This window comes from Mobula hypostoma, chromosome 12, assembly GCF_963921235.1.
Source record: "Mobula hypostoma chromosome 12, sMobHyp1.1, whole genome shotgun sequence".
Lineage (NCBI taxonomy): Eukaryota > Metazoa > Chordata > Chondrichthyes > Myliobatiformes > Myliobatidae > Mobula > Mobula hypostoma.
The window spans coordinates 101,711,241-101,738,841 of record NC_086108.1 but is presented as its reverse complement, the minus strand read 5'-3'; the positions used below and the strand labels follow the sequence as shown (position 1 = coordinate 101,738,841).

General features: G+C 39.4%; 1 protein-coding gene across 1 annotated transcript in view; it reads left to right on the top strand.

The window, feature by feature from the left end:
- The window catches only part of LOC134355037 (calcium-activated chloride channel regulator 1-like), a 91,867-nt gene extending 64,483 nt beyond the window's left edge, over positions 1-27,384 (top strand). Inside the window, exons 11-14 of the mRNA XM_063064712.1 lie at positions 15,561-15,819; positions 17,889-18,056; positions 22,437-22,664; positions 26,640-27,384. Coding sequence (XP_062920782.1) covers positions 15,561-15,819; positions 17,889-18,056; positions 22,437-22,664; positions 26,640-27,112 — 1,128 coding nt within the window. The 3' untranslated portion in view covers positions 27,113-27,384. The remainder of the gene's footprint in view (positions 1-15,560; positions 15,820-17,888; positions 18,057-22,436; positions 22,665-26,639) is intronic.
- Positions 27,385-27,601: the final 217 nt, after the last annotated feature.

Here is a 27,601-nt window from a genome sequence, read left to right as displayed (position 1 = left end):
GGTAAAGACAAATGTAGGTCCCCTACAGACAGAAACAGGTGAATTGATTATGGGGAGCAAGGACATGGCAGACGAATTGAATAATTACTTTGGTTCTGTCTTCACTAAGTAGGACATAAATAATCTTCCAGAAATAGTAGGGGACAGAGGGTCCAGTGAGATGGAGGAACTGAGTGAAAAACTTGTTAGTAGGGAAGTGGTGTTAGGTAAATTGAAGGGATTGAAGGCAGATAAATCCCCAGGGCCAGATGCTCTGCATCCTAGAGTGCTTAAGGAAGTAGCCCAAGAAATAGTGGATGCATTAGTGATAATTTTTCAAAACTCGTTAGATTCTGGACTAGTTCCTTAGGATTGGAGGGTGGCTAATGTAACCCCACTTTTTAAAAAAGGAGGGAGAGAGAAACCGGGGAATTATAGACCGGTTAGCCTAACGTCGGTGGTGGGGAAACTGCTGGAGTCAGTTATCAAAGATGTGATAACAGCACATTTGGAAAGCGGTGAAATCATCGGACAAAGTCAGCATGGATTTGTGAAAGGAAATCATGTCTGACGAATCTCATTGAATTTTTTGAGGATGTAACTAGTAGAGTGGATAGGGGAGAACCAGTGGATGTGGTATATTTGGATTTTCAAAAGGCTTTTGACAAGGTCCCACACAGGAGATTATGTGCAAACTTAAAGCACACGGTATTGGGGGTAAGGTATTGATGCGGATGGAGAATTGGTTAGCAGACAGGAAGCAAAGAGTGGGAATAAACGGGACCTTTTCAGAATGGCAGGCGGTGACTAGTGGGGTACCGCAAGGCTCAGTGCTGGGACCCCAGTTGTTTACAATATATATTAATGACTTGGATGAGGGAATTAAATGCAGCATCTCCAAGTTTGCGGATGACACGAAGCTGGGTGGCAGTGTTAGCTGTGAAGAGGATGCTAAGAGGATGCAGAGTGACTTGGATAGGTTGGGTGAGAGGGCAAATTCATGGCAGATGCAATTTAATGTGGATAAATGTGAAGTTATCCACTTTGGTGGCAAAAATAGGAAAACAGATTATTATCTGAATGGTGGCCGATTAGGAAAAGGGGAGGTGCAACGAGACCTGGGTGTCATTATACACCAGTCATTGAAAGTGGGCATGCAGGTACAGCAGGCGGTGAAAAAGGCGAATGGTATGCTGGCATTTATAGCCAGGGGATTCGAGTACAGGAGCAGGGAGGTACTACTGCAGTTGTACAAGGCCTTGGTGAGACCACACCTGGAGTATTGTGTGCAGTTTTGGTCCCCTAATCTGAGGAAAGACATCCTTGCCATAGTGGGAGTACAAAGAAGGTTCACCAGATTGATCCCTGGGATGGCAGGACTTTCATATGAAGAAAGACTGGATGAATTGGGCTTGTACTCGTTGGAATTTAGAAGAGTGAGGGGGGATCTGATTGAAACGTATAAGATCCTAAAGGGATTGGACAGGCTAGATGCAGGAAGATTGTTCCCGATGTTGGGGAAGTCCAGAACGAGGGGTCACAGTTTGAGGATAGAGGGGAAGCCTTTTAGGAAAAACTAGGAAAAACTTCTTCACACAGAGAGTGGTGAGTCTGTGGAATTCTCTGCCACAGGAAACTGTTGAGGCCAGTTCATTGGCTATATTTAAGAGGGAGTTAGATATGGCCCTTGTGGCTACGGGGGTCAGGGGGTATGGAGGGACGGCTGGGGCGGGGTTCTGAGTTGGATGATCAGCCATGATCATAATAAATGGCGGTGCAGGCTCGAAGGGCCGAATGGCCTACTCCTGCACCTATTTTCTATGTTTCAATGTTTCTAAATGCAATGTTTGCATTCATTTCAAGAAGACTAGAATATAAAAGCAAGGATGTAATGTTGAGACTTTATAGAGCACCAGTGAGGCTTCTCCTGAGCAATTTTGGGCCCCTTATGTTAGAAAGGATGTGCTGAAACTGGAGATGGTACAAAGGAGATTCATGAAAATGATTCCAGGATTTATTTAAAATAATTGTTTTTTTCCTTGTGCATTTGCACAGCTGGTTGTCTTTTGCACTCTGGTTGAAAGCACTAGTTAGTACATAATTCATTGATCCTGTTATAGCTACTATTCTATAGATTTATTGAGTATGTCCACAAGAATATACATCTCAGGATTGTACATGGTGATACATATGTACTTTGATAATTTTCTTTGATCTTTTGAAAATCTGGTGAAGTGAATCATTTCAAATTAGATTGAAGCTGATTGAAAATGAAAAAGAAGGGAAAGCTTGGGCGAGGTTCTGAGTTGGATGATCAGCCATGATCATAATAAATGACGGTGCAGGCTTGAAGGGCCAAATGGCCTACTCCTGCACCTATTTTCTATGTTTCTATGTTTCTATATTCTATACCTCTAGAAATGAATACCAGCATTGTGTTCGCCTTCTTCACCACCAATTCAACCTGGAGGTTCACCTTTAGGCTATCCTGCACAAGGACTCCCAAGTGTGAGTGTGATTTTCCTGAAAGGAAAATCCTGCCTGACTAATCTACTGCAATTTTTTGAGGAAATTACAAGTAGAGTAGACAAAGGAGATGTAGTAGGTGTGGTGTACTTGGATTTTCAGAAGGCCTTTGACAAGGAGTCGCACATGAGGCTGCTTAGCAAGATAAGAGCTATGTAATGATGGAAAAGGTTGTTCATATGAGGGAAGCAGGTTCCTGGAATGGGACTGTGACAATTGTACTTGTTGCAACTGCTGGGCAAGTTGTGATGCGGCGGCTGAGGCAAACATTACATTATTATTTCCATATTAAGGTTTTCCGGCAGCCCGTCATCTAGGACTTTAGGATAGAATCCTGCAGACGGAGAAGGATCGGGGCGGGGAGGTGGGTCTGCTTCCATTGTTTTTTGTATCTTTCCTCCTCCATCCTAGGTTGAGGTTTAGGTAGCTGGTGCCTTTTGGCCACATCTTCTCATGTATTAAAACATCACATCATGAATTCCAAATCCCAATTCGGGTCCCTGTCCCCTCCTTTGGTCTCGCCTTTCCAGTAACAAATTTTCTTTTAAAACAAAAGAGCCTTCAATGGCCAGTCTCCCTAGCTCCATCTGTGTAAATCAGTAGAAAAGCAACCACATACCAGCCATCTCCAATTTCCAGCCATACCTTGTCCGCTGGGGAGCCCGAAGGCTCTGGGGGTTCACCCAGAAGTTGCTTAGCCCTCTTATAATTTTTATCCTTTTCGCTGTATGTTTATTCATCATAGCCGTTGTCGGCGGATCAGCAGGCCCCGGGGTTGTGCTCCTTCTCTTCTGTACAGCGCGGTGGCTTTGACGCATTTGTTTTCATTCTTACCTGTTAGTTTTAGATTAACCTGTAATCAAAGTTAGTTAATTTTCATTCACAATACAATTCCCTAAACCCCTCCTGGCCAGAATTTACCTGAGTCTTCGAAGTCCCTGTTTTCCTTTAATTTGCCCATTCAGTGGATTCCCTGTGGGTCTCAGACCCCATCTTCCATCTACCATCTAGCCCCTCTCCGGAGATCCTACTGGCTGTTGATGGAGTAGCAGCGCTTTTATAGGTGCTCCTACTCTTTTTAATTTACTGCTTCCAACTTGTTTTGAAAACTTACTTTTAAATGTAATACTGTTTTATAATGAGTCGTGCTAAAGCTACTGAAAAAGAAGAGGACTCTCCAGTAACTTTGGAATCTATTTTGATGACACTTCGGCAACAGGAAAATGAACTTTCAGAGGATTAACAGCAACTCAGTGCTGAATTTAAATGGATGACTAGAAAATTGGATTCTATTCAAAAAAACTTTAAGTGAACACAATAAACGGATAAAAGAGAACGAAGATATTTTGATGACGTTTGATGCAAAGATTGACGACCTGGAACAGATCTGTGATAAACAGTTAAAGGTTAATGAAATATTAAGACAGAACATTATTGACTTAGAAAATAGAAACAAAAGAAATAATCTATGTATTCTGCATTTTGAAGAGTCATTGGAAGGCAATCAGCCTTTGGAATATTTTGCAAACCTTTTGGCTAATTTATTTCTGAATATTTTAAAGCCTTCACCTGAAATAGAACGAGCTCACAGATCGCCTGTACCAAGACCTCCTCCGGGAGGACGACTCCGCTCAGTGATAATTTGTCTTCATGACTTTCAAACAAAGGAACTTTTAATTCGTGAATCTCGTCGGAAAGGTATGATTGATTATGAAGACCAGAAGTTCAGAATTGTGGAAGATTTTTCACCCAAGGTGTTGAATGAACGCTTGAAGTTTAAAAAAGTCACGTCTGAGCTGTATAACAAAGGTTTTAAACCCTCTCTAAGATACCCTGCTCATCTTAGAATCATTTTGAAAAATGGTTCTCAGAGATGGTTTTGCTCTACCGAAGAGGTGCAAGATTTCTTGAGTGCCAAATCAATCTCAAAAGTTTAACTGTTCAATAACTCTTTACACAAATTTATGTTGCGTCTGTTTGATGGATCCTTTTATAGAATTAGCAGTCTAACTGTTCATTACTTGCTTGTATGAACAATTGTTTTTTTTTACTGTTGGTATACCTTCCTATCGAATTTTTTTTGTACTTTTATTTACTTCTTTAGAAAATTAAGGATTTAATATTAGTAAGTTTTCTTTGAGTTAATACTTTCTAAGTTAATATGTTTTGAACTTTCATATTTCTTTCTAATATTTTATACTATAATTTTTAAAGACTTTTTTAAATGTGTTTAAGTTTGCTCTGTTTTTTCTGTTGTGTCTTGTTGGAATGCAGTTTTACCTTGAAAAATTCTTTTTGAAGCTCAGCCAGTAGATTGTTTTGGGAGGGATGGTTGACTTAGCTGTTGACTACCCTTTGGTCAATTTTCTCTCTTTGGGCGGGGGATGAGGGGTGGTTTTCTTTTTTTCTGTCAGCTGTTTGGTTCTCTTAGCTTCATTTGTTGCTTGGTTACTTTTTCTTAAAGCTCATTGTTTGGATTTAATATATATTCCTGCGGTTTTCATTCAAACATCTCCTTTAAGCAATATTTAAAATGGACCATATTTTTAATTTACTTAGTCTTAATGTGAAAGGATTAAACCATCCTGTGAAACGTAATAAGATATTTAATTATATTAAGAAATTGAATGTCTCAATTATTTTTTTACGAGAAACACATGTTCATAAGTTTGATAATTTACGTCTTTTTGGCCGTTGGAAGGGTTTGTCTTTCCATTCCTCCTTTCAGGCTAAGTCAAGACGAGTTTCGATTCTTATGCACAATTCAGTTTCTTTTGTTCAACATAATGTAGTATCTGATACCAATGGGCATTTTGTTTTAGTCTCAGGGAAATTAGATAATAAATTAATGGTTTTTGCTAATTTGTATGCCCCAAGTATAGATGATCCAGGCTTTTTTGAACTTTTTTTTCACTTTTACCAGATTTAAGTTTATATTCTTTGTTTTTATGAAGAGACTTTAACTGTTTTAGATCGTTCTTCTTCTAAATGATTGACATGTAGTAGATCTGCCTCCTTTATCCAATCTTTTCTAATGAAATGTGATACTGTTGATGCTTGGCATTTTTTGTATCCAACAGATAGAGAGTACTCATTTTTTTCCTCATGTTCATCATATGTATTCCAGGATTATTTATTTTTTGTTGAAAGCCAATTGATTCCATTAGTTCGATCCTGTGAATATAAAGAATTTGCTGTTTCAGATCATGCTCCTGGTGTCTGAATCCAACTCTGTTATCTGATAAAGATTTAAAAAAATTTTTTGAGAGACAAATTACTCTTTTTTTTAAATATAGGCTAGGAGAGACTTCTAGTCTTATCTTATGGGATGCTTCTAAGGCTTATATTAGAGGACAAATTATTTCTTTTACCGCAAGTGTTAAGAAAAGCAGCTAATAAGGAAAGGACTGAATTACCCAATCAGTTGAAACAATTAGACCAAATATATGCTTTGGCTCCAGATCCTGCTTTATATAAAAGACGCGTTGAAATTAAAACTAAATACGATCTGCTTTTAACTTATCCAATTGAAACTCAACTTTTAAAAGATAAAAGTCAGTTTTATGTTTATGGAGATAAAACGCTAAACTATTGGCTAACCAATTAAAGAACTTTATAGCTAAACGCCAAATTAAAGAAAATTGTAAAGCTAATGGTGATAAAACATCTGATCATTTAGAAATAAATGGTATTTTTAGAGCATTCTATTCTAAACTTTATAGTTCAGATCCTCCTAAAGATAATACTACAATGAATAATTTCTTAGATCGATTAAACAATCCTACACTTTCTGATGATAATCGAAAATTGCTGCATTAACCCATTTTTTATGAGGAAATTGCCGAGGTGTTCACTCTTTGCACTCGGGGAAGACTCCGGGTCCTGATGGATTTCCTGGAGAGTTTTATAAGGCTTTCCCCTCTTTGCTTGTACCTCACTTATACGCAGGCCTGTCAGACTCTTTTACATTGGGTACATTGTCACAATCTTTTTATGAAGCCTCCATTTTGCTTATTCTTAAACAGAATAAGGATCCACCTGAATGTTCTTCTTATAGACCAGTTTCCTTACTTAATGTTGATACTAAAATTTTATCTAAACTTTTGGCTTGTAGGATTGGAAATATTTTGCCATCTTTAATTTCTGATGATCAGACTGGATTTATCAAAAGTCGATACTCCCACTTTAATGTTCATCATTTATTGAATGTTATTTATTCTCCTTCTAAAGAGATATCTGAATGTGTGATATCCTTAGATGCTGAGGAAGCCTTTGGTCAGGTTGAATGGAATTATTTATTTAAAACTTCAGAAAAATTTAACTTTGGGCCCGATTTTATTCAATGGATTAAATTACTTTATCTGTCTCCCTCCGCTAAGGTTCTTGCAAACTCTCAGAATTCTAAACTATTTAAACTTCAACATGGAATCAGACAAAGTTGTCCTTTCAGTCCTTTGCCTTTTGATTTGGTCTTAGAACCTTTAGCTATTGCTTTCCGGGAATCTAATGATATTACTGGTATTTCAAGGAGGGGTATTACCCACAAAGTGTCACTTTATGCTGATGACATTTTGCTCTACATTTCTAATGTGGAATCTTCTTTACCTACCGTACTTTCTTTACTTTCCCGCTTTAGCCAGTTTTCAGGATATAAACTTAACTTTCATAAGAGTGAACTTTTTCCTTTGAATAATTTGGTATTAGTTAACATTAACCGTCCTTTTAAAATTGTAAGAAATCAATTTACTTATTTGGGCATAACAATTACTAGGAATTATAAATTCCTTTATTAAGAATTTTTTTTACTCTTCTGAATTATGTTAAGAAGGCAATATCAAATTGGTCACCCCTCTCTTTATCATTGATTGGCTGAATTATTTCTATAAAAATGAATATTTTGCCTACAGTTTTATATTTATTTCAGGCCATACCTGTTTTTATTCCTAAATCCTTTTATGATTCTCTGGATTCTATTATATCTTCATATACATGGAAAAATAAAATTTCTCTATTAACTAAAGTTCACCTTCAAAAAGCTAAAAATAATGGAGGTTTAGCTTTACCAAATTTTAGGTTTTGTTACTGGGCAGTCAATATACGGAATCTTACGTTTTGGTTATATTATATTAATTGAGCAGACTGTCTGGGCTGGGTTTCTTTAGAAGCTAATTCTGTTAATAAATTTTCTATGATTTCTCTTCTTGGATCCTCAATTCCTTTATCTTTAAGTAATTTAACTGATAATTTTGTAGTTAAACACTCCTTGAGGATTTGGGTACAATTTAGAAAATATGTTGGTTGATTGAGTTTTTCACTTTCAAATCCCATTTTTTCCAACTATTTTTTAAAACATTCTATGACTGATGTAGTTTTTAAAGAGTGGAATAGATTGGGTATTAAATGTTTTCAGGATTTGTTTGTTGGCGAGAGTCTCTCTTCATCTGAACAATTGTCAGCTAAGTATAACCTACCCAAAACCCACTTCTTTTGTTATTTACAAATTAGAGACTTTTTGCATTCTCAAGTACATACATTTCCTAAGAGTCCAGATAAGAATTTATTTGATGCAATTTTTAATTTGAAACCATTCCATAATGGATTTATATCTAATATTTATGGTATGTTGTTGGGAATGAGAAATTTTCCTTTAGACAAAATTAAAAATCTCTGGAAACAAAATTTACAGATTCCATTTTCGGAGGATACTTGGAATAAAATTTTTAAATTGGTTAATACCTCATTGTTATGTGCTCATCATTCCCTTCTACAATTTAAAGTGGTTCATAGGGCCCACATGATAAGCTCTCTCGTTTGTATTCAGATATATCTCCCTATTGTGATAGATGTAACAATGGAGAAGCTTCACTAATTCATATGTTTTGGACTTGTCCCTGTCTTGAAAAATATTGGAAGGAAGTGTTCCAAACTTTTTCGGTGCTTTTTAAAGTAAAATTTAAACCTAATCCTTTGACTGCTTCATTTGGTATTGTTGGAGGAAATTATATTATTTTGGAGTCACATGATTTGCATATTTTGGCCTTTATGTCTCTTATAGCCAGGAGGGCATTGTTGCTTAAGTGGAAGGAAGCCACTCCGCCTACTCATACTCATTGGTTACGTGATGTTATGTCTTGCTTAAATTCAAAGAAGATTCATTGCTCAATTTCTGAACCTAGACAAGATTTTTTTGACATTCTGGGGACCTTTTTTGAATTATTTTCAAAATTTTTGATTTGCTATTAAGCACAGATGTTGGCTAACAATGTGTTTTATTATATGATCAGGATTTTTTCTTTTTCTTTAACCAAACAGCTGGGTTTTTTTGGTAGTGGATTTAGATTTTTTCAATATTATGTTTAAGTTTAATGCAAACGGAAATGGGGTTGTGAAACTATATTTGTGATTCCAATATGTTGTAATCGATATATATAAAATATATCTTACTGTACTCTGTATTCTTTTATGTAAGAAATCAATAAAAATATTTTAAAAGAAAGCCCCTCTCCGGGAGCTCAGGGTTGGTCACCAGGCGGGCGGGATCCTCGTCTGTACCGGTCTTGTCCTACTGGTCATGACTCCCTTGGAGACTTAGTAGTGGCTCCCGGGCAAATGGTCCTCATGAATGCTTCCCAAGCTTAACTCACATTGTCAGAGAATTTACTATCGCCTATTAGACTTAATAGACTTAAACAAATTTTTCGGTCGTGGTGTGCTTGGATCCCGTATCTATAGGAATCCCACCCTCGTCGCCAAAATGTTAGGGAAATTAATTTACCAAGGAATGTCAATTAAAGTTTGTCACTAATGAATTGGACAGGTCTTCGAAATGACTAGAAAATACCTTTATTCATGAATAAGGGAAGGATGACTGACTAAAGGTGTAATCGTCAAGTCTTTCAAAGAACAATAGTCATGACATCCCTAACAATTGATTTCAACAACTTCCCAACCATTGATGTCAGGCTCACAGGTCTATAGTTTCCTTTCTGCTACCTCCCGCCCTTCTTAAATTGTGGTGTAACATTTGCAATTTTCCAATCATCCAATACAATGCCAGATTCTTGAAAGATCATTGTTAATACCCCTGCAATCTCTCCAGCTACTTCCTTTAGAACCCAAGGGTGCATTCCATCAGGTCCAGGAGATTTATCCACCCTCAGACCGTTAAGCATCCTGAGCACCTTCTCCGCACGTACTTCACTTCCCTGACACTCTTGAATGTCCGGTATACTGCAAATGTCTTCTGTGAAGACTGATGCAAAATCGGAATCAGAATCAGGTTTATTATCAGTGGGACGTGAAATTTGTTGACTTAGCAGCAGCAACAGTTCAATGCAATACATAATCTAGCAGAGAGAGAAAAAAATAAATAAAATAAAACATAATAAATAAACAGGTGAATCAATTACGTATATTGAATAGATTATTTAAAATGTGCAAAAACAGAAATACTATATATTAAAAAGTGAGGTAGTGTCCAAAGCTTCAAAGTCTATTTAGGAATTGGATGGCAGAGGGGAGGAAGCTGTTCCTGAATTGCTGAGTGTGTGCCTTCAGGCTTCTGTATCTCCTACCTGATGCTAACAGTGAGAAAAGTGCATGCCCTGGGTGCTGGAGGTCCTTAATAATGGACACTGCCTTTATGAGACACCGCTTCCTAAAGATGTCCTGGGTACTTTGTAGGCTAGTGCCCAAGATGGAGCTGACTAGATTTACAACCTACGCATTCAGTTCCTCTGCCATCTCTACATTTCTCGTTTCTATATCTCCAGCACCATTTTCTATTGGTCCTATATCTACCCTCAACTCTCTTTTACCCTTTATATACTTAAAAAAAGCTTTTTAGATAATAGTCACCAGCTTCCTTTCATAATTCATCTTTTCCTTCCTAATGACCTTCTTAGTTTCCTTCTGCAAGTTTTTAAAAGCTTCCCAAACCTTTATCTTCCCATGAGCTTTGGCTTCCTTGTATGCCCTCCCTTTTGCTTTCACCTCACTTGTCAGCCACTGTAGTGTCCTTCCTCCATTCGAAAATTTCTTCTTGTTTGTAATATATCTGTCTTGCACTTCCTTCATTTTTCACAGAAACTCCAGATATTGCTTCCTGCTAGTGTCACTTTCCAGTCAACTTTGGCCAATTCCCCTATCGTGCCATTGTAATTTCCTTTATTCCATTGAAATACCAACACATTGGAATTTAGCTCTTTCCCTCTCAAATTTCAATGTGAACTCGTTCATATTGTGATCACTGTTCCCTAGGTGTTCCTTAACTTTAAGCTCCTTTATCACCTCTGGATCATTGCACAACACCCAATCCAGCACAGCTGATCCCCCAGCGGTCTCAACAACAAACTGTTCTAAAAAGCCATCCCTTAGACATTCGACAAATCCTCTCTCTTGAGGTCCAGTACTGACTTTGTTTTCCCAATCCACTTTCATGTTAAAATCCCCAACAATTATCATGACACTGCTCATCTGACACGCCTTTTCTATTTCCTGTTGTAATTTGTAATCCACATCCTGGCTGTTGTTTGGAGGCCTGTATATAATTGCTATTAGGGTACTTTTACCCTTGCCATTTCTCAACTCAACCCCTAGAGACTCTACACCTTCCGATCCTATGTCATCCCTTTCTAATGAATTAATATTATTTCTTATACACAGGGCCACACCACCCCCTCTGCCTACTAACCTATCTTTCTGATGCACTGTATATCCTTGGATGTTCAGAACCCAATGGCAGCCATCCTTTAGCTAAGTTTCAGAGTTGGCCACAACATTATACTTGCCAATCTGTAGCTGAATGTCAAGATCATCCATTTTCTTTCTTATGCTGCATGCATTCAAGTATAACACTTTCAGTCCAGTATTTGTTGCTTTCTGCTTTAACTGCACCACGCTTCTATTGCCCTGTAGCTCATCTCACTGGCTGTGATTATGCCTCATCGGCTGCCTGTCCTTTCTATCATCTCTATTGCACGCTATCTTTGATTTATTTCTGTTTCCCCTTCCTCTGCCCTATCACTCCGATTTCCCTGCCAAATTATTTTAAACCCTCCCCAACATCTCTATTAAACCTGCCTGTTAGGATATTGGACCCCTTTGGGTTCAGGTGTAACCCATCATTTTTGTACATGTTGGCCCCAATGATCCAGCAACCTGAAGCTAACCTGAAGCAATCTCACAGCCACGCATTAATATGTCTGATCATGCCATTCTTGTGCTCGTTAGCACTTGGCATGGGCAGCAATCCCGAGATTACTACCCTGGAGGTCCTGCTTTTCTGCTTCCTACCCATCTCCCTGAATTCTGTCTTCAGAACCTCCTCCCTTTTTCTACCTATGTCATTGGTACCAACGTGTACCAAGACTTCTGGCTGTTCAACCTCTCCCTTCAGAATACTCTGTTTCTGATTCGAGATGTCCCATACCCTGACACCTGGGAGGCAACACACCATGTGGGTATCTCTATCAGGCTGAAAAAAACCTCCTGTTTGTTCCTCTCACTATGGAATCCCCTATGACTACTGCATTCCTCATCTTCTTCTCTCCCTTGTGCACCATGGAACCAGGCTCAGTGCCAGACACCCAATCGCCGTGATCGTCCTGTGTCAGGGCATACCCCCTCAACAGCATCCAAAGTGAGATAACGATTACTGAGAGGGATGGCAACAGGTGCGTTCTACTATCTGAGCTCTTCCCTTCACTTCCTGATCATCACCCACTTATAAAAACTTCTGTAGCCTTGGAGTGACTAACTCCCTGTTGCTCCTATCGACCTCCTGTTCACTTTCCCTAATAAGCTGTAGGTCAGCAAGCCGCAGCTCAAGATCCCTAACACGCTCTCTAAGGAGCTGCATCTCAGTGCAGCTGGCATTGTTCTAGGAGTTCCTGATGACATTGATAAATTTTTGCAGTATTCCATATTTCGTAAGTTTCAACAGGGTGTTTCTGTCTAAGCTATCAAAGGCTTTCTTGTAGTTGATAAAGTTTACGTAGAGAGAAGTATTCCATTCAATAGACTGTACAATGATTATTCTTAAGGTAACTATCTGGTCTGTGCAGGAGTGATCTTTCCTAAAGCCTGCTTGCTGGTCCCTTAATGTTGTGTCAATGCTTGTTGAAGGCGTTAGAGAATACTTCTGTTTAGCTCCTTTCCAATCACAGAGATTAAGGATATACCTCTGTAGATTTACAGTCTCATTACTCACCTTTCTTTGGAAGCTTCATTATGTGACTTTCATTCCACTCTGAAAGCATCCCTTCTTTGTTCCAAATGTTGCAGAACAAAGTGTATAGGATATCTGCCGAAAAATAGGGTCTACCTTCAAAGTCTCGGGTGGTACGCTGCCTGGGCCAGCTGCTTTTCCTGAATTTAGCCTCTTGATTGCCTGTATGATTTCCTTCTCTGATGGCTTGGCACAGTTGACATCCAAGTCTGATGGTGCTTCTGGAACTAAAGAGGGTTCTGGAGGAGGTGGTCTGTTCAGAAGCTTATCGAAGTGCTGTGCCTTACGTTGGAGCTGTTTGTCTTCTTTACTTAGGACATGTCCATCTTTATCCTTCACTTGGATGTTGATTTGGTTGAATTTGCCAGCTAATTTCTCTGTAGTATGTATAGTTCTTCCATATTCCCATTTGCTGAGGGATCTTCTGCTTCGAACGCTAGGGTATTGATGTACTCCCTCGCATTTGTTTTGATGTTTCTACTTACTTCCCTGTGCTCTGTGTCATACTTCCTTTGTGCCCCTGCTCTCTCATTCCTACTTCTGCTTCCATTGCATTTTTCTTTTTATGTTCTCCTCTTGTTGATTGTTTCCATTGTTCCTGGTGTAATTGCTCCTTATGCTCAAATGTCCTTTTTCCCAGCACTTCCTTGCAAGTTTCATTTATTGCCTCTTCAACAGCTCTTCATTCATCTTTGATCTCAAGTTCTTTAAGTGACTGGAACCTGTTGGAAGGTGTGAGGACAAATCTCTAAGCTGTTTCTTTGTCTTTCAAGTAGCTCAGATTGTACTTCAGTCACTGGTTGGGCAGTGCATAGCTTCTGTTTAGCTTCATCTGTACTTTGGTGACCAGAAGATGGTGGTCTGATCCTGCATCTGCACCACGTTTCACTCTTCGAAACTTCTTTGAGATAGTCGATTTGGTTCTCTGTTGCCTTGTGCATTTGCTTGTGTGGGAATAAGCTTCCTCCAATACCTAGCTTGAAGTTAGCACAAGTTTCAGCAAATCGTTCCCTGCTTTCATTTATATCTCCAAGACTGTGTTTCCCCATCACTTGTTTATATCCTGCATTATCCCTACTGATCTTGGCATTAAACTCTCCCAGGATAATGGTCAGGTCTTTTTACTTCCCTTTGTTGATGACTCCATTGAGTGTGTTGTAGAACTCGTCTTTGTCTTCTTCATTAGTGTCGCTTGTTGGTGCATAACATTGGATAAATTGAGTTGTTATCCTCTTGTGCTTGATTGTAAAGATAGTAGTGATGATTCTGGAACTGATGGCTTCCCATGTGATCATGTGATCTGCATGCTTCTGGTGTCATCATGAAGGCTACATCCCTTGTATGTGGTGCGCCATTATTCTGATGGCCTGAGTAGAAGATACTTATCTCGTCTGTCAGTCGAGTCACTGCAGATGACATCCATCTTGTCTCACTCAGTCCAAGAATTGACAGTTTGTACCCTTTCATCCCATTTGCTGTGATGGTGGATTTTCCTGCCTAGTACATGGTTCTCACATTACAGGTACGTTGGTGACAGAAGGATTGTCGGGTATGCAGGATCTTGATGACTTTCCCTGCACTGCATCTTGTGCTCACTTGAAGATGAGCCCCTTCTCACTGCCGATGGTATGGCTGGATGGAGTTCACCAATGTTTCTGTAATCCATTGTATCGACTGTACAGCCCTGTTGTACAGCTTTACCCATTTCCACCTGTCATGTTGGGGACGTAGGGCGGACTTTGAGAGGTTGATGGGAATGTAAGGAAGATAAAATAGTGTTTAGGATTTGTGAAAATAGTTAGTTGATGGTTGACATAGATTTAATGAGTCGAAGAGCCTGTTTCTGTACTGTACACATTTGTGACCCTTTCATCCTTTTTTGCTCTTCTAGCATGATGTGTTATTTGGATCAATACCAGCCTTTGATTCCGTAGTGTTTAATATCCATGCTCAGACAATACCTAACTGATCCTCAGTCATACTATCCTTTATAGTGACATCCTTAAATCTCACCAACTCCTTGCTTCTTCATCTCAGACGTGAATACCTGTGGTTAATTTTATCTTTATTTATTTAATTTATTTAGAGATACATTGATGCTGCCTTATTTTTCTCAAAATCGAAAAATAAAGTTTAATTCCATGTACTCCATGAAATTATTTAAATGAATAGTTGTTGACTTGGAACATAACCTGTGTTTCTCCCCCCACAGATGCTGCCTGACTGGCTGAGATTTCCAGCATTTTCTCTTTTATACAATGAATTTCCCCCTCTCTCTGGCACCATTCTTCAATAGCAAACTGACGAGTAATTTTCCAGTGGTATGAAATGGGCCTGGATTCAACAGAATGTTGGTTAATATATTTAGGTTACCAAGCTACATTTATTTGCACCAAATTCCTTCAAAACCGTGAAATTAGAACGTCCCTTTAGTACAAAGATGTGTAGGAATTTCATTGCCACAGATGGATGTGAAGGCCCAGTTATTGCGTATATTTAAAACAGACGTTGATAGGTTCTTGATTACCAAAGGCATCAAAAGTTACAGGGAGAGGACAAGAAAAAAGGGTTGGGAGGGATAATAAATCAGTCATGATAGAATAGGGAAACAGACTTGATGGGCCAAATAGCCTAATTCTGCTCCTATGGCTTATGATCCTATAGTATCTTTACAGTGCTGAAGATAATGACTCAACACAACCTTCTCAATGGTTCCCAAAACAGAGATAATCATTATTCTATATGTACAGTATTAATGAATTTAAATATCACTGAGAAGTTATTCCTGCCTTTGATTATCATGGAACTAACCATAATCATCTTCCAGGAAGGAAAATGGACTTACAGTATCAGGAATCCTGGAAATAAGCAACAATTAACAGTTACAGTAACATCCCGCGCAGCGGATGAGAACGTTTCCCCTGTCACAGTCAACACAAAAATCACCAGAAAGGATCCCTCTGCTCCAGTGGTTATTTATGTGAAAGTCTCCCAAGGATTTTTACCAGTTTTATCTGCGAGAGTGATTATCACTATTGAAACACCCACGCGTCTTAAAGAAGTGGAACTTTTAGATAATGGTTTAGGTAAGTCATATAAAATTCTCTTTGAGAAATAGAATTGGAGATTTTGTGAATTGAATAATGATGTAGTGAACATAAGTGAAAGTTTGAGGGAGACCTATTGACATAGACTAAATTGGGTCGGTAAAGGATATTTACCATTGGCTGCTACCAGGAGATCTATTTAACCTACAGGTGCCTTGATCAAATTGTAAACGAGACTTCAATGGGCTGTGTTGTACTGGCTGACTGTTTATTTGACCTCAAGATGTCCCTGTGATCAAATGAGAAGATCTCAGACAGCCTGAAGGTCAGATGGACAATCCATCTCATCGCTTCACATAGTAATGAGCCCTGAGCCAGGCTTTGTGCTAGGACCTCAATGAAGCAATGGCTTACTGCACCAAGCACTCAGTGTCAGCTTCAACAAACTTCCACAAAGGTTGCTGGCCTTTGACTCACAGAGTGCTCTGACCTGAACTCTGACCTGACCTCTACCTCCCCCACATCCCTGTCCCTAAATGTTAATCTGACTTCAAATCCCCAAAATCGTTCCCTCAGACCTCAAAAACAACTAAGTCTGAGACACAATCTCGATGAAGGCCAAAGCTTGGCACCATCTTGACTGGAACACAACCCAATTCCAGGGAGGACCAGTGTGTGAATGAGAGATTCATCTGTCTGAATGGGGTCCCCAATTCTGTGGAAAAAATGTAAAAGCAGGTAAGGTCCAATCATTTTACTTTATCAGAATATTGTAGTTACATGCCAGTCAAAGGCTATCAGAACATTGTGAGGTAAGGACCTCAGGTACGATCCCTGAAGCCAACCTGTTATACAGAGCTTGCGCTATCTTGTGGGACAGCTAGTGGGTGCAAACAGTCATCGTGTTTGGTCTTCCAACTACAGATGAAGGAAGTCTGGGAGGGCTGGAAGTCTGAGCAGGCAGCCAAGTCAAGACCAATTCTGCCCAGGTGTGACTTCCAAAAATGTGACAACTAAAACAGGAAAAATATTTAATCAGTTGCATAAGTCTTCAACTAGGCTGCTCATAGAGATTATGGAAGATAGATGTATTATATTTATTTAACACATAAAGTGACTTACCACCCTCAGGGGATTCTTGCTGCAAATTCCAGAAAAAAAAGGAACAGGAGAGAGTAATTCCCAACAGGAAGCAAAATATTGCTTCATATAACTTCAATAAAAAATCAACAAAGTAAATGGGGCTTTATCTGCATCCCCTAGATATATGTGTGTGTGTGTGTGTGTGTGTTACATTACTGTTCAGATTGAACTGAGACAACGTTGAGAAGAATCAATATAGGCTTAACGACTAACTTTATTTGCCATATACATTTACATGCATTAGGAATTTGCTGTGGTGTGTTGGTCAGGGTGTGATATGCAACAAAACACAACATTCAACAATTATGAAGAATAAAAAAAATAAAAATAAAGAATTATACAGCATATAAATAAAAAAGCAAATAAATTTGGATGTTTAAGGATGGATATATATGGGAAAAGCAGAATAAAGAAATTACTTGCTAGTTTCAGACATCTATGGATTGTCATCGACTGGATCAAACTTACCGGCCTACTGCTGTTTGGAAACTTTCTCATCTATCCAGCCAAGGAGATTAAGAAGTGATTCAGATTCAGATTCAGATTCATTTATCACCTTGTATAATAAATCAGGTATTGAACTTGACCGATGATGAATATTCAGGGTAGCCGGGTGTCTTTGTTCTGTATGCCCATAATGTCTGTCTGGGATCATTTTGCAACTCACTCAGATGTCACAGTTTCTGTAGATGTGATGGAACAGAGCAATTTAATGAAAAAGATTTCCATTTTTGTACGTTGCCATAAATCCTGCTCAGTATATCATACATTTGGAAGTCCACACAGCAATAAAAACATACAAAATTTGAAATTTGTTCTTGACCTGATCATTTACTGAGGATGTCGTAATGGACTACCAATGAGATGAGAGTAGGAAGCTTCTATAGGCAGTTTCTAACCAAATTGTATTATTAGTGCTGCAGTCTCTCCTCAGCTGAAAATCACTCACCTTTACTTACTTTTAGGTGCTGATATTGTCAGCAATGATGGGGTTTACTCTAAGTATTTCCTGAACATTAATGAACATGGAAGATACAACGTCAAGGTGCGGGTAGAGGGAAAGGAAGGGTCTACCACGACGGCAAACAGAACAGATGGGAGTGCCATGTACATACCAGGATACACAGAAAATGGTAAAAAAATATTTGGCATTTCATAATAAGACAACACAGGTTTCTTTTGTCATTGCAGTGGTTATAGTGAGAGAATCATGAGCAATACAGGATGGAAACAGGCCCTTAGGCCCAACTTGTCCATGCTATCCCAATTGTCTGACTGGGCTAATGCCTTTTGTCTTCATTGATTTACATTCATCTAAACCTTTCCTTCTTTGTGATGTAATGTCAGGGTGAGCCATTGAATTGTATGCTTGCTTGTGTGAACTGGTGCCCATTCCTCCAGCATTTTTACCTGTGCTTGTCCAGTCACTTATCATCAGGAAGAGCAAAACCCCACACTTTCACCTGCCCTGTTTAATGGGATAGTTTTCAGATTACTTGCTGCCTGTCTACAATATGTGGGCTGATGTGAATTACTGTCTGGTGTGTCTAAACATCAAATATAGAACATTACAGCACAGTACAGGTCCTTTGGGCTACGATGCTGTGCCGACCTTTTAACCTACCCTAAGATGAATGTACCCCTCCCTCTTATACAACCCTCCAGTTTTGTATCATGCATGTGCCTATCTAAGAGTTTTGTAATATTCCTAATGATTCTGCTTCTAATACCACCCCTGGCAGGGGGTTCCAAGCATCTAACACTCTCTGTGTCAAAAACTTAACTCTGACATCCCCCCTGAACTTTAGGCCAATCACCTTAAAATTATGCCCCTTTGTATTAGCTGCTTGCGTCCTGTGAAAAAGTCTCTGGCTATCCACTCAATCTATAATTCTTATCAACTTGTAAACCTTTGTCAAAGTCATCTCTTCATCCTCATTCACTCCAAAGTTATACATTGTGAAGGCTATGTTACCCAGACATTGGATCCAACAGTAAAACTCTGAAAATATGCTATTGGTCTAATTGGAAATGCCAGTGGTCCCGTATTGGACTCACTCGATGACATGTATCATGTTCTCCATCCGCTTACTCGGGCACTGACTGGCATGATCCCTTCAAACTCATCTGGTCCTGATAAATAAACACTTCTCAGGCTTCTAGCTGGGTATACGCATCGATTATAACCAGCGCTTGAATAACAAACTCTGCCATCTTCTTCAGGTATGGTGCTTAGGTATGTCTAGTCCGGTGGTAATTATACCCCCATAGTTCATCCCTCCTGATTAGTTTGACATCATCCAATCAGGTTTCTGCTCTCCCACCTTGTTTACAATCAAATTCCAGTTCTTACTTAGAGCGAGACCTTCATCTTTGTCAAAAATTCTTTTCCTCTAGTTTTATTTCAATGGTTCCTTTACCAGGTGGTCCCAAAGCAGCACAGTAGTTTTGTGCCATTGAATTCAATCCAAAGCTATTGTGAATGCAGTATTCTGCTACCACCAGTTTTTCCGGGTAACCCAAAAGGATACATCCTCTGTACTCCTTGATGTGGGCTTCCACTGTGTGTCCCACCTGGCCCATGTATGGTGCTCAGTATTCATAAGAAATCATGTAAACTCCAGCCGACCTGAATCACGGGTCATCTTTGACCCGCATAAGCTGTGACTTGAGCTTCCTTACGGGTTTGTGGATGGTATTAATCTGGTATTTCTTCAGGAACCTGGTGATCCTTCCAGAAACTGTGGAAATACAGAGAAGACAGGTGGTGGGTTCCTTATTGTTGTTCGGAAGAACTTTGATTAACCATGAAAAAACTATTTAGGACTTGGAGAGTTTTCCTGAGAAAATAAGACAATTATGCATAATAACCATATAACAATAACAGCACAGAAACAGGTCATCTTGTCGCTTCTAGTCCGTGCCGAACTCTTACTCTCACCCAGTCCCACCGACCTGCACTCAGCCCATAACCCTTCATTCCTTTCCTGTCCATATAGCTGCCCAATTTAACTTGAAATGACAACATCAAACCTGCCTCAACCACTTCTGCTGGAAGCTCGTTCCACACAGCTACCACTCTCTGAGTAAAGAAGTTCCCCCTCAAGTTACCCCTGAACTTTTGCCCTTTAACTCTCAACTCATGTCCTCTTGTTCGAATCTCCTCCACTCTCAATGGAAAAAGCCTATCCACGTCAACTCTATCTATCCCCCTCATAATTTTAAATACCTCTGTCAAGACCCCCATCAGCCTTCTATGTTCCAAAGAATAAAGACCCAACTTGTTCAACCTTTCTCTGTAACTTAGGTGATGAACCCCAGGTAACATTCTAGTAAATCTTCTCTGTACTCTCTTTATTTTGTTGACATCTTTCCTATAATTCGGTGACCAAAACTGGACACAATACTCCAAATTTGGCCTCACCAATGCCTTACTCAATTTCAACATTACATCCCAACTCCTATACTCAATGTTCTGATTTATAAAGGCCAGCATACCAAAAGCTTTCTTCCCCACCCTATCCACATGAGATTCCACCTTCAGGGAACTATGCACCATTATTCCTAGATCCCTCTCTTCTACTGCATTCTTCAGTGCCCTACCATTTACCATGTATGTCCTATTTTGATTAGTCCGACCAAATGTAGCACCTCACATTTATCAGCATTAAACTCCATCTGTCCTCTTTCAGCCCACTCTTCTAAGTGGTCTAAATCTCTCTGCAAGCTTTGAAAACCAACTTCATTATCCACAACACCTATCTTAGTATCATCTGCATACTTACTAATTCAATTTACCACCCTATCATCCAGATCATTAATGTATATGACAAATAACATTGGACCCAGTACAGATCCCTGAGGCACATTACTAGTCACCGGCCTCCAATCTGACACACAGTTATCCACCACTACTCTCTGGCGTCTCCCATCCAGCCACTGCTGAATCCATTTTACTACTTCAATATTAATACCTAACAATTGAACCTTCCAAACCAACCTTCCATGTGGGACCTTGTCAAAGGCCTTACTGAAGTCCATATAGACGACATCCACCGCTTTACCCTTGTCAACATTCCTAGTAGCCTCTTAAAAAAATTCAATAAGATTTGTCAAACATGACCTTCCCTGCACAACTCCATGTTGACTGTTCCTAATCAGATGCTGTCTATCCAGATAACTATATATACCATCTCTAAGAATACTTTCCATCAATTTACCCACCACTGACGTCAAACTCACAGGCCGATAATTGCTACGTTTACTCTTAGAACCCTTTTAAACAATGAAACAACATGAGCAATACGCCAATCCTCCAACACCATCCCCGTTTCTAATGACATTTGAAATATTTCTGTCAGAGCCCCTGCTATTTCCACACTAACTTCCCTCAAGGTCCTAGGGAACATCCTGTCAGGACCCAGAGACTTATCCACTTTTATATTCCTTAAAAGCCCCAGTACTTCCTCTTCTTTAATCATCATAGTTTCCATAACTTCCCTACTTGTTTCCCTTGTCTTACACAATTCAATATCCTTCTCCTTAGTGAATACCGAAGAAAATAAATTGTTCAGAATTGCCCTCATCTCTTTTGGCTCCACACATAGCTGTCCACTCTGACTCTCTAAGGGACCAATTTTATCCCTCACTATCCTTTTGCTATTACAATAATGTTAGAAACCCTTGGGATTTATTTTCACCTTACTTGCCAAAGCAACCTCGTATCTTCTTTTAGCTTTTCTAATTTCTTTCTTAAGATTCTTTTTGCATTCTTTATTTTCCCCGAGCACCTTATTTACTCCATGCTGCCTATATTTATTGTAGATATCTCTCTTTTTCCGAACCAAGTTTCCAATATCCCTTGAAAACCATGGCTTTCTCAAACTTTTAACCGTTCCTTTCAACCCAACAGGAACATAAAGATTCTGTACTCTCAAAATTTCACCTTTAAATGACCTCTATTTCTCTATTACATTCTTCCCATAAAACAAATTGTCCCAATCCACTCCTTCTAAATCCTTTCGCATCTCCTCAAAGTTAATGTTCCTTAAGAATAGCTGCAAGGTGAAGGAAATGAATTGGACCCTCAATGAACAGAAAAACCAGGAAAACTAACAACAAAGAGGGACCTGTCGCTACCACTTGTCATTCATATGCTTTCACAGTTTCTGGAAGGATTACTAAGATTCTGAAAAAAATACCAGATTTATACCATCCATAAACCAGTAAGGAAGCTCAAGTCGCAGCTTATGCAGGCCAAAGATGACCTAAGACTTGGGTTGGCTGACGTTTAGAAGATTCTGGAAGAATTTTGCACTTTATTGTTTACCTGCACTGCATTTTCTCTGTAGCTGTTACATTATATTCTGCATTGACTTTATTTTACCTTGTTCTACCTCAATGCGCTGTGTAATGAATTGATCTGTATGAACAAGGTTTTCACTGTACCTCGGCACATGTGATGAGAACAAACCAATTCCAATTTCAATTTGAGTTCCTTTCTTTCCACATAGGTGTTATCCACACAAATCCACCAAGGCCTCCAGTTAGTAATGAAGATTCTGCAGCTCAAATAGGAATCTTCAGCAGGGTGAAATCAGGAGGAGTGCTTTCAATTCCACCAGGTACACCAACTGTCAACTTTCCACCATGCAAAGTCACAGACCTTCATGCAACCATAGATCAGGACAAAATTGAGCTTCAGTGGACAGCACCAGGAGCAGACCTGGATCAAGGAACAGGTAAATGTTCCTGAGTTTTAATAACTTACATGGAATTTTTCTTCCCAGCAATGAAGTGATTCGATAGTTGGGAAATCTGCTGACCAGTTGACACAATTAAAACACATCCCCCAGGAAGAAAGAACAAGAACAATTGAAGTTTGTAACTTTAATTAATTCCTATTTTTAAAAATTATGTAGAGATACAGCATGGTAACAGGCCTTTCTGCCCCAATAATCTTGTGCTGCTCAATTACTCATATGTGACCAATTAACTACTAATCTATCATATGTCTTTGGTGTATAGGATGAAATCAAAGCACCCACAGGAAACCCATGCAGTAACAGGGAAAAGGTACAAATCCCTTACAGATTGCAGCAGAATTGAACCCAGTCAATGGAGTCGTAATAACATTACACTAATCAATACGCTACAGTACGAGCTCTAAAGGAAACAGAATTCCTTATTCTATAATCGAATATCTTTATTTGAGTTTGAAAGATTTATGGTTATCTTCATATAACATCTGACACTGCAATATATCTCATTTCTCTCCACATATTCAATGCTATATACGTAAACTGTTTGAAAAGAAGTTTAATATTACCAAATCATAATTATGAATTACATTCCCTGTGATCAAACATTAGATCAATGGTTATATTTAAGTAATCTTCAATAACATATTAGTTTAAAGGGTTTCACATATTCACAATGAGATACATTCCAGATGGGGAAATACAGGTTCTAAATGCTTCTCAACACCTGCTGTTCATACACACAGCTTCAATGTGGCAATTTTAGTTGTGTCTCTGTAGTGGTCTTTCTGGCGGGTTTTACCAATTGCTCTTGGCTCAAGCACGAGACAGTCTGCAGGTGCTAGAAATCCAAAGCAGCACACACAAAACGCTGGAGGCACTTAGCATGTTAGGCAGCATCTATGGAAAAGAATAAACAGTTGACATTTAAGGCCAAGATCCTTCTTCAAGACTGAGAAGTAGGGTCCTCCTACATTCTCCAAACTCGACATGTAGCCATGGGAATTCATATGTGCCTCAGTGATGTCTGCCCCTTTATCGACTCTGTACGACACTCTATATTCAAAGCCGTGTTCCCATCTCTGGAGTCAAGCTGTCAACTGACATATTTTATAAACCTACTGATTTCCAAGGTTATCTCGATATACTCCTTCCCACCATATTTCCTCTTAAAATTCTATTCCCTTTTCTCAACTTCTTCGCCTCAGCCGCATCTGTTCCCAGGACACGTCTTTTTATTCCAGTACATCAGAGATGTCCTCCTTCTTTTAAGAACAAGGTTTCCCTCCCTCTAATATTGATGCTGCCCTAACCCACATCTCCTCCATTTCCCATACGTCCACGCTCAACTCATCTTCCCACTGCCATAATAGTGATAGAGTCCCTCTTGTCCTTACCTTATCACCCCATCAGTCACCACATCCAGCACATTATCCTTTGTAACTTCTGCCATTTCCGAAGGGATTTAATCACTAAACATAACTTTAGTTTCTGCCATGCTCCCTTGCTTCACTTTCTGGAGATATTGTTCCCTCTCAATTTCCTAGTCAATTCATCCCTCCCCACTAATCTTCCTCCAGGCACTTATCCTTGCAAGTTGCCTTAGTGTAAACCTGCCTAATCACCTCCATTCAAAGAGTCCTTCCAGGTCAGGCAACACTTCATCTGTGAATCTGTCAGGGTCATCCATTGTGTCTGTTGTTTCTGAAATGACCTCCTCTACGTTGGTGAGAATCATCGTAATGGGGGAATCACTTCATTGAGCACCTCTGCACTATCTGTCACAAGTGGGACTTCCCGGTGACCAAACTTTTTAATATCCATTCCCATCTCCATTCCAACATATCGATCAATGGTGTCCCCCTGTGAGGACACCCACAGAGTGGTGGAGCAACACCTTATATTCTGCCTGGGTAGCTTCCAACCTGATGGCTTGAAATTGATTTCTCCTTCTGGCAAACAAAGTTCAACCCCCCACTCACCCTTTCCTCTATTCCTTAATCTGACCTTGCACTTCTCAGTTCCATATTACATCCACTGAATCCTCACCTTCTTCTTTTTCACTCCAGTCCACTGTTCTTTCCAGTCATATTCTTTCTTCTCCAGCTCCTGCCCTTTCCCACCCACCTCACTTTACCTATCACCTTCCAACTATCCTCTTTCCCCGTCCCCGCACCTTTTTATTCTGACATCTACCCCTTCCTTCTCAGTCCTGACAAAGGGTCTCAGACCAAAATGTTGACCATTTACCTTTTTCCTCCAGTGTTTTGCGTGCGTAGTACCTGATTCAGTACCTTTACTACTGAAGTGAATTTTGTTGCTGTGGGAATGAAGTCACCGTAGAGAAGTACTGGTAGAAATGAAGCTGTCTCTTTATTCCACAAAGTGAGATACAGCAGGCATCAAATGGAGACTATTTTGGAGGGGAAACGTCTTCCTGGTCCAACTCTACACAACATTTTATGTGCTAAAGATCACAGAAAAATTCAGGGCAATACAAACAAATCCAAATTTACAATGCTTTCTTTGAACTACATGCAACAACTTCATGCCTAGATCTTCCCACCATCATGTCAAAATAATTGTTAATTACTGTCATATCCTTGCAAAGTGATGTTGATTAGATTCGTACATATGTTGACAACTAGTTAACTGCCTGTTTCCTGGTCTGTCTGGTGTATATTTTTATATTAAATCTACAATGCATATTCAGAAGATTGGTTTCTGAAGTTAATATTTTGCTATAAATCATGATCTCAAAATATACCCAAGCATATTTTATGACCACATTGTGAGTATTGAAAACCACAGTCAGTCAATGACCACAGGGAATACGATACAAGTCCTTCCCTTTCCTACACCTTCACAGCTCTCACATTTCATGAAGCCTTTGGTCCCAGTGGGACACTACAGTTCCAGTCAATGTCTGGTACTGAATATCACAAACTGACTCTTTGTCTCTGACCACCAGTGCACACTAACACACACACAGTGGCCCAGGGAGTTAAGGTAGGTACCGTTGGCCTCTCTTTCTGCTGGAATTGTTACAGGCAGGGAATCCTCCTTGTGTTGTGGTGCAGCAGGTAGCCCATCACTTTACAGTGCAAGTGATCACTGATCAAGGTTCAGTTCCCAGTCCTGCCTGTAAGGATTGTGTATGTATTCCCTGTGACCATCTGGGATTCTTTTGGCTGCTGCTGTTTCCTCTCACAGTCTGAAGACATATGGTTAGGGTTAGGGAGTTGTGGGCATGCGATGTTGGTGCCGGAAATGTGACGACATTTACAGACTACCCAGCACAATCCTTGCCGATTTGATTTGACACAAATGATACATTTCACTGTCTGTTTTGGTATTTCATTATACATATGACAAATAAAGCTAATCTAATCTGAATCTACTGAACTGGAATAAAAATAATTGAACAGATAAGAATTCAATGTTAAAATGCATTACTTTGTTAAGGTTTGTAATGACAACTTCAGTTGAATGTAAAATATCCAAATATCCTATACAAAATGCTGGAAGAACTCAGCAGTCAGGCAGCATCTATAGAAAAGAGTAAACAGTCAACACTACAGTCCGAGAACTTTCATCAGATCATCAGGTCCTAATTGGTCACGGTATCAAGGAGTATGGTGAGAGGGCAGATGTATGGGGTTGAATGGGACCTGGGATCAGCCATGATAGAATGGCAGAGTGAACTCGATGGGCTGAATGGCCTAATTCTGCTCCTATGTCTTATGGTCTTAAGGAGTGATGAACTGGGCCCACTGAGATGGAAACATATGCACTCAAAAGCCCGCATGAATAGACAGAGCCTTCTGAACACAGGAGGTCCAAGCAATTCATCACATGATTGACCTGTTGCATGTGCACTCACCACATTCTCACAATTGATCCAATGTCGTTCAATATGTCAATGCAATCACTTACAGTATTTCCTTTCTTTATCAGCCTCCTACTATGAGATGAGAATGAGTGAGAAACTGCTGCAGCTACGGGACAGTTTCTCAGGAGCTGAACAGGTTAATTTGACAAGTTTGAAACCGCAACCGTTTGGCTTGAAAGAAACATTTACAATTACCTTTGGAAGTACAGGACTTAAAAACACAACCACGCTCTATTTCGCTTTACACGCTTATGATGAAAAAGATCAGTCTTCTGAGATGTCCAATGTTGCCAGCGTTTCTTTCTTTGTACCTTTGCCTGATGAACTGATGTCCAATGTTTCTAGTGTTCCTTTCTTTGTGTCTTTGCCTAACGAACCAGAGGACAATAAAGTACAGGTTCTGCACAGTATTTGGATTGCAGTATTAGTGGCAGTAATTGTATGTTTGATTATTGGAATTACTGATTACGTTGTGAAGAAGAAATGCAAGAAGAGGTTGCCAGAGGCAGCATCAGAATATAGACAATGCAACTGCTGAGTTCATTAATCTGAACATTTACTTTATTCTGAGTTATTATTGTTGCAGAGTGAAGATTTTCTGAGACATCTGTAGTCATTGCCAGATAATTGGAAGACCTTCCTTGGAAATTCAGTCCAAGTTAGTTGCTTAGCCTATTGGGGTTGACCAGAAGATTGCATGCTTTAGATTGGTGCAACTGTTTTTGGAGGATGTTGTGGTGTTTTCCCTGGGGTAGAATCTGTAAAATTGCATAATCTCGATGTAGCTCTGTACAAATAAAATCAATATTTTCTGGAATGGTTGCATTACTTTATTTTATGATACCACCTTTTAAGAGTTTGTAATGGAGGTTATTTTTTGGCGTCTCCATAGTCTCCTTAGTTTCCTTAGAAACTTCAGATATCCGGACAAGATGGAGCAAGTTAACAACAATTCCTTGAGTGACATTTTGCAGAGAGCCAATATTTTTGAGTATTTAACTTTCTCTACATCTTCTGCTTGTTCTTT